Source organism: Rhododendron vialii, chromosome 6a (assembly GCF_030253575.1).
Source record: "Rhododendron vialii isolate Sample 1 chromosome 6a, ASM3025357v1".
Taxonomy (NCBI): domain Eukaryota; kingdom Viridiplantae; phylum Streptophyta; class Magnoliopsida; order Ericales; family Ericaceae; genus Rhododendron; species Rhododendron vialii.
This window is the reverse complement of record NC_080562.1, coordinates 37,382,815-37,399,262: the sequence shown is the minus strand read 5'-3', so window position 1 is coordinate 37,399,262 and position 16,448 is coordinate 37,382,815. Positions and strand designations below refer to the sequence as shown.

Below are 16,448 nucleotides of genomic sequence, written 5' to 3'. Positions count from 1 at the left end.
TTCTTCATTTTGAATGATCAAACGTACCATTCTTTATTCAACAAGTGAAATTGAAATGGTAAATTGCCTTGACCTCCCCCTGAGGTTTTTGACAAATGTGAGGACCTCCCCTGAGGTTCTAAGAAATAAAAAGACGACCCTTGCTTTAAAAGCTACTTAACTAATTCTCCCTTGTTATTTCTTCTTACTGTTTTTTTTTTTTTTTTTTTCAGACCTTTTGGGTGCTTTATATTTGTTCGGTTATGAATATATGTTGGGCATATATGTTTGTGTTCATTAAAATAAAAAAGAATGCCCTCCCATTTGCCCCGTTGTCCATAAAAGGAAAGGAACCCTCAAACCCACGCCTTCCACCCCACCCTGCAGCCTCCCCACCGCCTCCGGTATGAAACCTCATTGCCTCTTTGTACTGCATTTCTTTGGGTTTTTTCTGTGCATTTTTTCGTTGATTTTTAGTTTCTTTTTCTAGCTAGCTATTAACATGTCATCTTCAAGCACTGGAAGCATTCTTAAGGCTAGGAGAGTTGAGTTTTGTTCACCCTCCACTTAAGAGGGTGAACATTACCCTCTTTCCTATTGGTTGAAATAGTGTAGACCTCACCACAAAGTGATTTCATGCTTATCAAAAAATGTATTGCATGATAAACATGACATCACTTTGTGGTGGAGTCCATATCATTTCAACCAATAGAAAGGAGGGTAATATTCACCCTGAGGGTGAACAAAATTGCGCTCAGGCTTGGAGCATAAAAGTGTAGGTGTGGAGCGAATGCCATTTTACGAGTGACGAGTAACGAGAAGAACAAAGGCAAGTTTTATTATGCGCGCCCACATGAAAAATGTGAAATGCGGGAGTGGTAAAAAGGAGAAAGGCATGATGGGTTCCTGAACAAATGCCAAGGTCAACAATAGAAGTCGAACAAGAGAACCGAACCAAACCAAACCAAACCGAGCCCTGTGTCCCGATAAATTGGAGCTTGTTGCTGACGTTGGTTGTGTCCCAATCAATTGAAGTTTCTTTTGCGGGTATCGTTTGTATCAAATCGATATATTGCTGGATGTTCTCTGTTTTCTTTGAGTTGCCAGTTTTGTACGTAATTTGCTAGGATACGGGTGTAACCTAATTGAGAAGCATATTTCTATCTATGACGCTGACTCACAACCCTTTCTCAACGTACCCGGTATCGTAATCGTGCTATTAATGTTTTTTTTTTCCCTTTTGCCGATTAAAGCATAAAGGAGTGTAAAAATTTACTAGTGATGCAACATTCTCTTCTGTTTCTTTAATTTTTTTGGACGGATATCAAGCAATGGCGTTATGAAAAAGCATCTATTCTAATATATAATGGGACAGCACCAGCTTGGTGTCTCCCATTTTTGAAGTCGTCCCGTCACAAAAGTGACTTCTATAATCTTTAATTTTTGAGGAGTTCGAAATAGTAATCAATTTAAAACCACCTATCATAACCGCTACCCCACTATCTCCACCTATCCTAAAAATGTGCACACACATAGTGTGTGTCCACCCTCTAGTAAAAATAGCGCCACTACAAGTTGGAATCTGGTGCACTAAATACAACCCTTGTGAAAATTGAGTTTAAAGGAGTCATATGACGAACAAGGATCCCTACCAGTATCTGAAAAATAAAATGCAGCTTAGGGCCAACGGGGTGATGGGGCTTATGAAATTATCATGTCGTGAGAAATTTCAAAAGCCTCTTTGCAAACGCGACTTCACCAGGATGTTCAAACTCTTCATCGTCGTCCTCTTCATCGTCATAGTTGTCCATGCCATGGGATTCTACCGGCGTCTGTTCCGGTGTCCCATTCACCTCCTCTTCCCTCAGTACCATGTTGTCAACTACTAGCTTTCTTGAAGTGTCAAAATTGCCATCTTCAACACCTGCTCTGGTTTCAAACTGACAAGGGCACAATAACATAGTCAGCTCTCGCTTTATGTATATCCAGGAAAATGCAACTGCACTACCACAGATCAGACCAATCACTTATTTTATCATCAATTCCATATATACAGGGAGAGCACCAGTTTGGTTTGGTGTCTTCCATTTTTGAAGCCCCATCACAAAAGGCAGAATCTTGGAAGCAGGGGCAAAGGGTGGGAGTCCTAACCACGATGCTCGGAGTTGCTGCCATGATAGCGATACTCGTGTATGCCTCATCCCCGGCGGGTGAGCTTGTACAACTAAGCTAATCAAGACGGCGTGAGGTAGAATATGAATTTTGAATAATTGCATAAACGCGGGATCCTCCAAGTGATTTCTATAATTGCCCCTCTAAAATTTAAGTATTTATGATAATTTCATTAAACAATCTTTATGGAAAAAATAATAATCAATTTAAAACCACCTATCATAACCGCCACCCCACTATCTCTGTCCACCCTAAAAATGTGCACACACAGTGTGTGCCCACCTTCTAGTCAACATATAAAGTTACACCAATAGCTACACTATCTTAGATAGATTTCATAGGTTACTAACATAAACTTATACAATTGAAGCACAAATTTGCATCAATGAGTTATAACCCAACTAATTCTTTATATCATCACCACAGCACTTCAACTGACAGAATGATTCTACACTAGTGTGCAATACATGAAATTCGAGAAAAACTCCATATCGTGTTGGGCTTTGGTCTCATTAAGGGTTATGCGCATAAAAGAATTTGAATTAGGACAAAAAATATAATGCGGCTTTTCTATTAACCAAACCAGCCCTAAAACTACATTGTAGATAAACCAATATCTGCACATAGATAAATGAATATATGGCCAACAACCATTTTTTTCAATGGTAAGCGGTTTACCTGGAAAGGATTGGAAACTGAATCCTAATCGGTCGCCATCGAAATTGAAGTAGTTGTAAGGCGATGAAGAAGGGAAAAAGATCAAAGAAAACGAAACACAATCAAAAGTGAAATACAAAAGTGCGGTAGGTTTAGGGGTTAACTTGGGCATGAAAATCAACAATCCTATTGACGTAAAGACTAAACTTCAATTATTCAGTAGTCTTGGGAGCACCACTCCGGACCTCTACTATAAAGCTTTTAAGAGAGGTAAACAAATTTCAAACACAAAGTTCATGGCAAGGGACTAGAAGAAGATATGTACTCACCATGGCATAGACTGCTGGGAGGACAGGGAAGATTGAGACGACAGCCTGAAGGAAATAGCCTTGAAAAACAAGAAAAACAGCAACCGCAGTAGAATGAGCCACTACCCACCTAGCCAAAACCAAACAATCCCTGCTAGATGCAACCACCATGAATGCAAACACGCAAGCGATGGATGCGCACGATAGAGAACCAACAAAGAACCAATTTCCTCCAGCTATTAGGCGGTTCGACGCATGAATCCACACACAAATACAGAACGCAACATGAGTTCTGCATTGTTGACGTAAAGCTTTGGCGATGAATTTTTCTACCCGGGCAGGGCTAAATTTTACCGGTATCCACGCAATTACAGCACAAAGGCTGGCGAAACCGGAGTAAATATACCAGCGAATCGGCTGATCAGTATCGAAAGGATGGGCACCCAAGACCGGGGTCAAAAAGTCCATCCTTTTCCTAGCCGCAGGGGAACATAAGGCTAGATCATCGAGACCAAAGAGCAGCAACTGGAAGAACATCAGAACGAAACCAAGTGCTGTGCCTCGGTACAGAGTTTGCCGCATGAAATCCGCCTCATCCATTCTTTCTCTGAAACTCACGTATAAGGTTTATTTGAGTCTGCCTATGTTCTTATGTACCACCTTTTACTTATAGGCTCATCGGGTCCGTTGAATCCGGACCGTTAAAAACACTCACGGACGACCGTGGTATGTCCTACATGCCCTGTAGTGCACCCTACACTACAGGGTTTCCGGTTCCGCTCACAGTATTTTGATTAGCTCCCCTGTTAGTTTCCTAGTAGGACTTGAAGGGCTTGTTTGATAACCTAAATTCAGCACTTAATACTGAATCAATTAAGTAATAAGTGATTCAGTAGGTTTGATAACCACATTTCATATTACTTAACAAATTAAGTACCATTTAAAATATAGGCTAAAAAGTTGGAAAAAATTAAGTAGCTTTGACTTTGAGCTACTTAATTCTGGCTGAATTTTTGTGTACTTACATTCAACCGTCATACCACCACCACAACCACTTCCACCAACACCTCCACCACTCCACCACCACCACTACCACCACCACCTCCACTACCACCACTCCTCCACCACATCACCACCACTCCTCCACCACATCCCCACCACCATCACTCCCTCCACTCCCACCACCCCCACCACATCACCACCACCAACTCCCCCACCACCACTCCCTCCACTACCATCACCACCACCAGCTCCACCACCACCACATCACCACCACCAGCTCCACCACTCCACCACCACCACAACTCAACCACAACCACCACCACTACCACTACCACCACCACCACCACATCACCACCACCAACTCCACCACCACCACTTCCTCCACTACCATCACCACCACCAGCTCCACCACCACCACATCACCACCACCACTCCACCACCACCACAACTCAACCACAACCACCACCACTACCATCACTACACCACCACCACCACCGCTCCTACCACCACCACCACCGCTCCACCACTCCACCACCATCACCACCACCGCCACTCCCCCACCACTACCATCACTACACCACCACCACCACCACTTCCTCCACTACCACCACCAGCTCCACCACCACCACATCACCACCACCACCACCACTACCATCATTACACCACCGCTCCTACCACCACTCCACCACCATCACCACCACCGCCACTCCACCACCACTACCACCACTACACCACCACCACCACTACCAGCACTCCTACTACCTCCACCACTCCCCCACCACCACAACACTACCATTACCAAAAGTATATTGTGACCGTTAGTAAATTAAGATAGAATTGGAACAAAATTAATTCATCATTTTTTTAATTCAGTACTTAATATATTTATCAAACAGTTTTTCAGCTTAAAAATTTCAGCATTCAGTTTCCAGTACTTAATTTTTCAGCTTTCAGTTTCAGTTTTCAGTTTTATCAAACAGCCCCGAAGTCTCCGGCTGATTGTGTTTCTAGACTTTTTGTTCATCCAATGTATCCCAGTCCTATACTCCTGGTCGGTTTTTTTTATTTTTTTATTTTTATCGACAACAAATTTATTGAGGAAAAGGACTCCTCAATCATCGTTGCTATGTTCCCAAGATTACCATTGCGCTGAAATTGGATTAGTTGTCGACCGTAGCGATGACTTTGAAATCGAATTTACCTCATCTGGCGGGTGTATGTTGAGTGAGATGCAATCAAACGGGTAAGAAAATCTTCCGGTGGAAATCTCTGGAAATTGTACGGGATATTCTCATCAATCAACTTTAATATATTATAAAAATGTGTATGAGCCCACAAGCCTCCAAACCTTCATTTCTAATTTCCTGGATTTTTTCACTTTTTTTTAGAGAGAGAGAGAAATGTGGGGTAGTTGGAGAGAGAGGAGAGGGGGGAAACGTGGGAGAGCGAGGGAGAGATCACATATCTTTCGGTATATAGAATGAGACTGCTAATATGTATCAAACACGAGACTGGATGAAAAATTAAACTACTATCTTTTTTTTAGCTAGTATTTTTGTCCGTTCGATACTTGGGGACTAAAAACAAACGAATGAAATTTTTGTTATCCTGTGTATCGAACGGTCAAAAACGCTAGTAAAAGAGTAAAAAGCAGTTGGATTGAGGAAAAACAAAAATGAGAGGTACCGGTCCCCTTGTTAATTTGTTAGGTTTTTATCGTCCATGCAAAAACAAAATTGGTCGAAAAATCGGTAAAGGTCCGATTTGATTACATTGATCATATGAAAAATTGGCTGGACCGTCCATTTCTCTTGTGAAATTATGTTTTGTTCAAGGGAAATGATTTTGCCACACTATTTTTTAATAATGCCACACTCTGCAAGTGTATTTTTGCACCAAAAAATACACTTGCAGGGTATGGCATTATCAAAAAAGGGTGTGGCAAAATCACTACCCTTTGTTCAAATGTATATTGATGTCCAATCAATCCGATGTTTTGTATGAATGATGGAAACATGGAGATTAAAAAATGAACAAACTAAATCGTCAAATAAGACTAGGAGGAGGATTTGGCTTAATAATCCTAGGAGGATTTTTTTTTTCTTTATTGGAAATTCTTTTGCATTTGTTAGTTATTCGTTAATATTTTTGAATTATTGGCTGGTCTCGACGATAGAAATCTAAAATATAATATATTATGATCAAACCCTTAAAAAAATCACTAAAGAAAAAACAATTCAAAATAAATAGACTTTTATTTAGATTATAGTTTGGTATTTATTCTACAAAAATATAGTTTGGTTCTTTCTTTTTTTTAGTTTTCTAATTTCTCTTGTCGAGATGAACTAATCCACAAAAATTTGATGCGAAACCAAGAAAAAAGATTTTTTTAATAAAGACAAAACATAATCCACCATAATTTTTAAGCCAAACTACCCCTTAGAGCATCTCCGACCCAATATTCCATTTGAGAATATCAAAACAAGATTTTTTTATTTATATAGTGGTAATAGAGGAAAAAACTACTATTCATGTTCACTCCAACCAAAACCCTATTTTTGTCTATAAAATTTCCCCCCAAAATTACCCCCCACAACTTCAAGTGTTTGTTTTCAAAATTTCAATATCAGTCTCATTTTAAAGATATTGGCCATATGTATTTTTTAAGACCAACTATGCAAAAATTGGATGAACACATTAGAACTTATGTGTATTTTATTAGATTAGGCAAAAAAATGTACAAAGGATATGATTGGTATAAAAATTTATTAGCAAAAGCTTAGAAGGACAAAATTGACATTTAAAAAGGTGAAAAGAATTATAGAGGAGCTCCTCTATATATCATCACATCCTCTGAATATAGAGAATGAAAATCCAATCGTCTAAAGTATAAGAGGTTATAGATGATGATCCGATACTCTCAAATGGAGTTTCAGAAGATGGGGTGGAGATGCTCTTCACATATTTGAGAAGTGTCAGGAGAGGGTGAAAGTTTTCGACTAGGCACTTTCTGTACCTTGATTGATGCATAGGAACCAAAATTTTCACCAGAGGGCGTGAAAGTTGTCTGCACCCCTAACATCCTTATGGCCAATCATCCGGTAAAATTATTCGGTGCTCGGGGCCAATGGTCCTTGGCTCCTCAATGCCACACAATGTTGTCGGGCCTATCACCAACTTTGTGGCCACCGGCTGTGATGAGCACGGGATCAATGGTTCCAGAGCATTGAAAACGTGAAATGATGAAGGAGCCAAACCCGCCTCGCTATTTTGCGCAAATGTGCCAAAAAAAAGGTAGTCTTTGTGTGGTCACCTGATTTTTACTTATTTTCTCTGGTTAAAGTTTCCAAACAGATATGCTTCCCTTTTGGGATGAACGAGTTTCAAGTACTTACAGAGCAAAATCTTGCAAATGCTGATTTGGGGTGCTGAACAAGAATTTCTCTTGTTTTGATGGATTTCAATTGCTTGAATCTTTCAAAGAAGAATCGACGCCTTTTCGGCTGCTCCAGCAGAGACTCATTCCAAAACTTCATAGGCTTCTATAAAACTCCTTTGCTCCTGGATTTCAGCCCACGGCTGTGTTTTCCCAGGAGATGACTCGTCAAACCGTTTCTTCAAATCCAAGACCACCATCTGATCAGCAGCTTGGACCCCATCAGCATCGTAAGGAGATTAAGCAAACTGCAACTGGGAATACGGTGCTTTAACTGTCAAACTGATTGCAAGCAATTTAGACACAAAGGCTTCCGCGGCCATTTTGTGCCTGAGCTTTTCATCAACATCGCCATCAAAGACATCATTGCATGATCTTTTCCTGAAACATAGTTTTCTTATGAAGTCCAATAACCGAAGCAACATCGGTTGCTGCTTCACTGTGGAAACTCTTCACTAAAGTCCGCGCCAAAAGGCTGATAATTGTCCGATCAACTGTTTCCATCTGAAGCAACAGATTAATTTAAACTATGATTATATGATAAGAGGGCGGAGATTGATCAGAAATAGCTCGACTGATTTCAGGTATAAATTTGGTAATGAAGATGACTAAGACAATCATGAGGGAAAACAAAAGAAAAATGCAGAATGCTTTAACTCTTAACGAGGCAAATGATATTTCTTTTGATTTTCGGCTTTGTAGATTTCTAAACTTTCGTTTGAATGCACCAAAAGAGAAGATTTTAGCGGAAAAGGAAAGGATGAACAGAACAAGAAGAAGATCATGAAGAGAGTGAAAGACAAATGATCAAGATTCAAGGACATGCTCAAAAGACGCGTACAATGTTCATATTCTGAAAATTATCTCTGTTGTAAATAGACTTGCCTTGGACTGCAATAAGACAAGGCGGCACCGGCACTGATACTATAATGCACTCCTCACCAAGTACAGAAGAATCAATATCTGCTGAACCCTCCAAAACCTTCACGACCATTGACATACGGGGCCTTCTATCATGGGTTTGCAGACACCATATTGCGATCTTCATCATCTTTATTACTTCTTCTTTGTTGAGCCAAATATCATCATCTCGGTCATCTATGAGATCATATAGTTGATCCTCTTCTGCCTTCGTTTGCACAATGTCAACCAAAGGCATAGATTCATGAGAGTCGTCTAAATTCTTCCTCCCGCAGATAGTTTCCAAGATGACAACCCCAAAACTATAGATATCAGCTTTAACTGAGATATGTGAACCTCTATACATTTCAGGAGCTAGATAACCTATTGTCCCTTTCAACGATGTCAATGCTAGGCTCTGGTTCCCATCAATAAATCTTGCTAAGCCAAAATCAGAAATCTTGGCTTTAAAATCTTTATCAAGAAGGATATTTTGAGGTTTGATATCAAAGTGAATTATACTCCTGTGACACTCCTCGTGGAGATATTGAAGCCCCTTGGCCACACCATAAATAATCTCCTGTCGAGTTTTCCAGTCAAGTGTTTTTGCGTTGTCTCGGTTGAATATCCATTTATCTAATGACCCATTGAACATGTGCTCATACACCAGAAGCCTATTTGATTTCTCAGCGCAGTACCCAATTAGCCTAACCAAATGGAAATGTTCAACTTTGCCTATTGTGTTAACCTCCGCCAAAAACTCTTTTCTCCCTTGGACTATAGAATCCAATTGTTTCACTGCAACTTTGGTACCATCATTTAAGACCCCCTCAAACACAGCCCCAAACCCTCCTTGGCCAAGCTTGATCTGGAAATTCTGCGTGCAAGATTTCAACTCTTCGAAAGAGAATTTAGTCAATGATTCAGTAACTTGGTCGTCAGTTTCTTCCTCAGCAATATCCGTGTTAAGAATTCTGTAACAGTAGCACATTCCACCTATAAAAGTAACGACTAGCAGGACACCAACAAGAGGAAGTACCAATATCGGAGATGCAAGTTTCTTTTGACTGGGCACTTTCTGAACCTTGATAGAGGCGTAGGAACCAAAATTTCCAGTGGAGGGCATGAAAGAATAAAGCTCATCTGATTGCAAAGAACAATTACCAGATGAACCATCTGTATCATACCGAAACAAGGCAGCTTTGCAAGAGCAATTGTTCAAACATGCCTCTTTGCATTCATCTATAGAGGTAGCCAAAAGAGTGGGGACAAAATCAAAGTACGTAACATTAGGGAGATCGACGAATGTATGGTACTTGGAACCATCTTCACAAGAAAGAGGGGTAATTTCTGCACATCCAACACCTTGTTCAAACGGCCAAAAGTAGTTTGAAGTTCCATTGTTGCCCTGTGGACAAGCACACTGCCCACCACTAGAGCAAACACCACAATGCCCACATACTGTTGGGTAGCTGCAGTCTCCAAGAGAATCAATGGCGGACAGTAAGTCACCACGTGGCGTGACTGTAAAAGTGTACGGGTAAGAGGTATCCACATGGTACAGAATTAAGTGTCCATTTGGTTCTACGACGATAAACCGATAATCAGTCGCTGATGCTGTGAAATTGAAATAGAAAACTGCATAGGTACGCTCCAATGTGACTCTATTCCCCGGGCTCCCGAAAGGAGGACCCTCTATGTCAGTAAGGAAGTAATCAGCAAGAAAAGTCGCATATGGTTTTGGAGGATTTGAATCAAGAAAAGCCCGCATTCCATTTTTATTGTCTTCTTCATCAACAGACAAATAATACATACCAGTTGATAAATTCGAAGGCGAACTACTTGCCGTTAGCCTTTGGCCGTCATAGATCTTCTGGTTGGGGAGCCATGTGTCTGTGGGGTTATCAAACGACTGCCATATCACACCGTTGCTACCATTCAGAATCACAAAGTTTCCGCTCACGTCTATTTCCATTCGAACAACATAACTGGTACTGGTATTTGTTGACCAAACTTGATTACCAAAATCATCTCTCAAAACCAAATCTCCTTCGGCTGTGAAATCTAGAGTCGCGTTCTCTCCCACCGGACTGTCTTTATTTGCAGACCACAGGACTTGAGGCAGCATATGGGGATTAAACTGATATTCCCCATTAGAGTTGGCATCACTTGTTACTCCTGTCAACATGAAGACAACTACATAGAAACCAGAATCGGGTATCGAAGTATTTTGTGCGAAGAAACCAAGACCAAATGGGGGATAAGACTTGGTTATGTTGTACACAAGGAGGATTGGCCTCAAGGTGGAGCCGTCGACAAAATCCAAACTTCCTTGTTCATTGAAGGGGGTGTTTTTCCAAGAAACCGAGAGATTGGCTGATGGGAAGTCGGCGTAATAGGCTTCTGTGCCACAAGGGTAGTGGGAAAAGAGTGGGAGGAGAATCAGCAAAAGGATGAGAACCCAGTTCTTCATCAGACCAGCAGTAGCCATTGGTAGAACACCAGATACTTTGGTATATCTTAGCTTATGGCGCTTGCTGCCTTCAAATGCAATCAAAGTCCAGCGTATTTGACTATATAAAATTGAAGTATTTATACAGTAGTGATCGGAGCAATTCTTAATTTCCACTGTTTGCATTTTAATATGTTGGTAGAATGTTGAAGACTTAGTCTCACACTTGGTTTTTTTAATGGCCCATGCCCTTCACTTTCATTTTGTGTTTATTTACTTCACTTAACTAGGTTCTGTTTGCCTATAACAAACAAAGCCTTTTGCTCATTTTGTGAGAGATCCCTCTAATGGTTTTCTTCGTTCTTCGTAGCTTGCAACCTGTAAAATTTGATTCAAAGTGATGTTGGTAGTTCCTTAGTCACAATCCTTCAGTACGGCCCCTTGCTCAAGCTCTCAATCCTCATTCTGGCAAAATTTAGTAGTTTGAGAACATTTTCACGCTTGCATTTGCGTTCCCGCTCACCCATCATGCACACACGCATTGTGTGACTTATGATACTTTCCGTTTTCTTTCACGTTAGTTTCGTTTTTTACTTTTCCTCAGGCCCTCGAATTCAGAACCCTAGCTGCTGCTGAATTTGGAGCTACACACAGATACATGTCTAAGAAACTCGACGGTAACACTCTAGGCTACGGATTTGGATCGTGACAGCTGAAGCAGTCTTCAAATTCATGTTTCTCTAGATACACTTATCTCCCCATGTCATCTGTAGCTTTCAAGAATTCCAATCCACCAATGTATCCATTAAACAAAGATGAATATCCCTACAACTACCATGATTGATCAGTCAGTAGATACTAATTTTTTTGATCAGTCGGCAGATACTAATTGGTGCACATCATTCAAAATTTGAATATATGAGTACTTTATGTTAGAGTTTTTCACAATAAAATTGAATTTTAGTTTGGAATTTTCAGAAAGGTACTAAGTGAGGATTTTGTGAAAGGTTGCTACACTTTTTCACATGAGTTGTGACTTTATGTAAATAGTTGTAATACCCATTAAATTGGGGTGTGTTCATTTGGAAAAGATGTGATTGTTAGGAAGGGATGTGAATCATTGGGTGCCTCCGAGAGGCATGGCCCTTCCTAATTATTTGTTTAAAGGGTGCCTACTAATAGGCATGTTTTTTCCATTAACTGTCTTCAATAGACATGACCATTTCTTATGGTTGTTTTCTAGAGACACAACCTTTCACACATTGGTGCTTATAAATCTATAAATATGCCATTTGTAAAGTCATTCGATGGATTGGAAAATTCCATACTAATTTGCTCTCTTTCTCTCTACACATTTTCTTCCTAGAAATGGCAAACTGATATTCTGTTATTTCTCAAAATAGAATATCAGTTCTTGGTTCTTTTACATTTGCTTAGCGGATATTCTGTCTATCTTCGTTTGTGCAAACGCAGACAGAAAGAACCTAGAGTTCAGATTCGATTTATCTTGAAGACGGATTTGCTGTAACCCGGTGCACACCTTTTGGTGGGAGCAAATACTATCTTTAGGAAAACGTTCTCCTAACGTGACTCGAATGCTTCTACCGTTCCAAATTTGAAGAGACGACGCCATCACTTTCATCATAATGAAGACAAGATTTTCAACACTTTATTCTATTCATCCAATGCGCAAAGGAATTAAATTCTTTCAACGAAAAAATCGATGCCTCTTCGGCTGCTCCAGCAGAGACTCATTCCAAAACTTCATAGGTTTCTATAAAACTCTTTTGCTCCTGGATTTCAGCCCACAGCTGTGTTTTCTCTGGAGATGACTCGTCAAACTGTTTCTTGAAAACCAAGACCCCCATCAGATCAGCAGCTTGGATCCCATCAGCATCGTACGGAGATTGAGCAAACTGCAACTGGGAATACGGTGCTTTAACTGTCGAACTGATTGCGAACAATTTAGACAAAGGTTTCCGCGGCCATTTTTGCCTGAGCTTTTCATCAACATAGTCATCATGCTTGATCTTTTCTTGAAACATAGTTTTCTTATGAAGCCCAATAACCAAAGCAACACTGGTTGCTGTTAATTGTCCGATCAACTGTTTCTATCAGAAGCATAAGATTAACAAATGATTATAGGATAAGAGGGTGGAGATTGATCAGAAATAGCTCCACTGCTTTCAGGTAACCATAAGTTAAACAATAAAAGGAAAAGTTGTGGTGATGATGATGACTAAGACAATCATTAGGGAAAACGAAACGAAAAATGCAGAATGCTTTAACTCTTATCAAGGCAAATGATATTTCTTTTGATTTTTGGCTTTGTAGGTTTCTAAAGTTTCGTTTAAAAGCGCCAAAAGAGAAGGATTTTAGCGGAAAAGCAGAGGATGAACAGAACAAGAAGAAGTAGAAGAAGATCATGATCTGAGTGAAAGACAAATGATCAAGATTCAAGGACATGCTCAAAAGACGTGTACAATGTTCATATTCTGAAAATTATCTCTGTAGTAAATAGACTTGCCTTGGACTGCAATAAGACAAGGCGGCACCGGCACTGATACTATAATGCACTCCTCACCCAAGTACAAAAGAATCAAGATCTGCTGAACCCTCCAAAACCTTCACGACCATTGACATACAGGGCCTTCTATCATGGGTTTGCAGACACCATATTGCGATCTTCATCATCTTTATTGCTTCTTTTTTGTTGTGCCAAATATCCTCATCTCGGTCATCAATGAGATCATATAGTTGATCCTCTTCTGCCTTCGTTTGCACAATGTCAACCAAAGGCATAGATTCATGAGAGTCGTCTAAATTCTTCCTCCCGCAGATAGTTTCCAAGATGACAACCCCAAAGCTATAGATATCAGCTTTAACTGAGATATGTGAACCCCTATACATTTCAGGTGCTAGATAACCTATTGTCCCTTTCAAAGATGTCAACGCTAGGCTTTGGTTCCCATCAATCAATCTTGCTAAGCCAAAATCAGAAATCTTGGCTCTAAAATCTTTATCAAGAAGGATATTTTGAGGTTTGATATCAAAGTGAATTATGTTCCTATGACACTCCTCGTGGAGATATTGAAGCCCCTTGGCCACACCATAAATAATCTCCTGTCGAGTTTTCCAGTCAAGTGTTTTTGCTTTGTCTCGGTTGAATATCCATTTATCTAATGACCCATTGAACATGTGCTCATACACCAAAAGCCTATTTGATTTCTCAGCGCAGTACCCAATTAGCCTCACCAACTGGAAATGTTCAACTTTGCCTATTGTGTTAACCTCCGCCAAAAATTCTTTTCTTCCTTGGACTATCGAATCCAATTGTTTCACTGCAACTTTTATACCATCACTTAAGACCCCCTCAAACACAGCGCCAAACCCTCCTTGGCCAAGCCTGATCTGGAAATTCTGCGTGCATGATTTCAACTCTTCAAAAGAGAATTTAGTCAATGATTCTGTAACTTGGTCATCAGTTTCTTCCTCAGAATTATCGATGACCTTTAGCATTCTGTAACGGTAACACATTCCACCTACAAAAGTAACGACAAGTAGGACACCAACAAGAGGAAGTACCAATATCAGAAGCAATGATGCAAGTTTCTTTTGGCTGGGCACTTTCTGAACCTTGATAGATGCATAGGAACCAAAATTTTCACTAGAGGTCATGAAAGAATAAAGCTCATCTGATTGCAAAGAACAATTACCTGATGAGACATTCATATCATACCGAAATAAGGCAGCTTTGCAAGAGCAATTGTTCAAACATGCCTCTTTGCATTCATCTATAGTGGTAGCGAAAAGTGTGGGCACAAAATCAAAGTACGTAACATTAGGGAGATCCACGAATGTATGGTACTTTGAACCATTTTTGCAAGAAAGAAGGGTGATTTGTGCACATCCAACACCTTGTTTAAATGGCCAAAAGTAGTTTGAAGTTCCAGTGCTGTCCTCTGGACAACCGCACTGTCCACCACCAGAGCAGACGCCATAATGCCCACATACTGCTGGGTAGCTGCAGTCTCCAAGAGAATCAATGGCGGCCAGTAAGTCACCGCGTGGCGTGACTGCATAAGTGTATGGGTAAGAGGTATCCACGTGGTACAGAATTAAGTGTCCATTTGGTTCTAGGACGATAAACCGATAATCAGATGGTGATGCTGTGAAATTGAAGTTGAAAACTGCAAAGGCGGTAGCCAGTTCGACTCCATTGTTTGGACTCCCGAAAGGAGGACCCACTAAACTAGCCAAAATGTTTTCAGCAAGAAAAATCGCATATTGTTGTGGGGGATTTGAATCAAGAAAAGCCCGCATTCCAATTTTGTTGTCTTTGTCAACAGACAAATAGTATATACCTGTTGACAAATCTGAAGATGAATTACTAGCCGTTAGCCTTTGACCATTGTAGATCTTCTGGTTGGGGAGCCATGTGTCTGTGGGGTTATCAAACGACTGCCATACCACATCGTTGCTACCATTCAGAAGCATAAAGTTTCCGCTCACATCTATCTCCATTCGAGCAACATAACTGGTACTGGTATTGGTTGACCAAACAGGGTTACCAAATTCATCTTTCAAAACCAAATCTCCTTCGCCTGTGAAATTTAGAGTCGCGTTCTCTCCCACCGGACTGTCTCTGTTTGCAGACCACAGGACTTGGGGCGGCATACATGGACTAAACTGGTACTCGCCATCAGAGTCGTTGTCACTTGCATTTACTCCCGTCATCATGAAGACAACTACATAGAAACCTGAATCGGGTGTCGAAGTATTTTGTGCGAAGAAACCAAGACCAAATGGAGGATAAGACTTGGTTATGTTGTACACAAGGAGGATTGGCCTCAAGGTGGTGCCGTCGACAAAATCCAAACTTCCTTGTTCATTGAAGGGGGTGTTTTTCCAAGAAACCGAGAGATTGGTCGATGGGAAGTCGGCGTAATAGGCTTCTGTGCCACAAGGGAAGTGGGAAAAGAGTGGGAGGAGAATCAGCAAAAGGATGAGAACCCAGTTCTTCATCAGACCAGCAGTAGCCATTGGTAGAACATCAGATACTTTGTTACTCCTATATTTTAGCTTATGGCGCTTGCCGCCTTCAAATGCAATCAAAGTCCAGTGTATTCGACTATATAAAATCGAAGTACGTAATCCAGACAGTGATCGGAGCAATTCGTGTTTTTTAACCTGTTTGCATTTTAATATGTTGGTAGAACGTTGAAGACTTAGTCTCACACTAGGTTTTTTTAATGGCCCATACCCATGCCCTTCACTTTCATTTTGTGTTCATTTACTTCACTTAGCTAGGTTCTGTTTGTCTATAACAAACAAAGCCTTTTGCTGATTTTTTGAGATATCCCTCTAATGGTTTTCTTTGTAGCTTGCAAATCTGTAAAATTCGATTGAAGGTGACGTTGGTAGTTCCTTAGTCACAATCCTTCAGTAGGGCCCTTCGCTCACGCTCTCAATCCTCTTTGTGGCGAATTTTATTAGTTTGAGAACGTTTTCACGCTTGCATTCGCGCTCCCGCTCACCCATG

The 16,448-nt window shown here is 40.5% G+C and overlaps 3 protein-coding genes across 3 annotated transcripts; all 3 read right to left on the bottom strand.

Annotated features, from left to right (window-relative positions):
• Nucleotides 1-1,409: 1,409 nt before the first annotated feature.
• LOC131331503 (uncharacterized) lies at nt 1,410-3,788 on the bottom strand. The gene is made up of 2 exons (XM_058365490.1): nt 3,138-3,788; nt 1,410-1,919 (listed from the first exon to the last, which is right to left on the bottom strand). The coding sequence occupies exons 1-2, from the start codon at nt 3,714-3,716 to the stop codon at nt 1,692-1,694; spliced, it is 807 nt and encodes a 268-aa protein (XP_058221473.1). The 5' UTR covers nt 3,717-3,788; the 3' UTR covers nt 1,410-1,691.
• Nucleotides 3,789-8,263: 4,475 nt separating this feature from the next.
• Nucleotides 8,264-11,022, bottom strand: LOC131331502 (G-type lectin S-receptor-like serine/threonine-protein kinase SD2-5). Its single transcript, XM_058365489.1, has one exon. The coding sequence runs from the start codon at nt 10,943-10,945 to the stop codon at nt 8,381-8,383; it is 2,565 nt and encodes an 854-aa protein (XP_058221472.1). The 5' UTR covers nt 10,946-11,022; the 3' UTR covers nt 8,264-8,380.
• Nucleotides 11,023-13,229: 2,207 nt separating this feature from the next.
• Nucleotides 13,230-16,165, bottom strand: LOC131331501 (G-type lectin S-receptor-like serine/threonine-protein kinase SD2-5). The gene has a single exon (XM_058365488.1). It carries the CDS (start codon nt 15,947-15,949, stop codon nt 13,487-13,489), a length of 2,463 nt encoding a protein of 820 aa, XP_058221471.1. The 5' UTR covers nt 15,950-16,165; the 3' UTR covers nt 13,230-13,486.
• Nucleotides 16,166-16,448: the final 283 nt, after the last annotated feature.

Coding starts and splice junctions, on each gene's coding strand:
- LOC131331503 (XM_058365490.1), bottom strand. CDS start 3,716: ATGGATGAGGCGGATTTCATGCGGCAAACTCTGTACCGAGGCACAGCA. Junction 1,920..3,137: donor TCCCAGCAGTCTATGCCATG/GTGAGTACATAT, acceptor TGCCCTTGTCAG/TTTGAAACCAGAGCAGGTGT.
- LOC131331501 (XM_058365488.1), bottom strand. CDS start 15,949: ATGGCTACTGCTGGTCTGATGAAGAACTGGGTTCTCATCCTTTTGCTG.
- LOC131331502 (XM_058365489.1), bottom strand. CDS start 10,945: ATGGCTACTGCTGGTCTGATGAAGAACTGGGTTCTCATCCTTTTGCTG.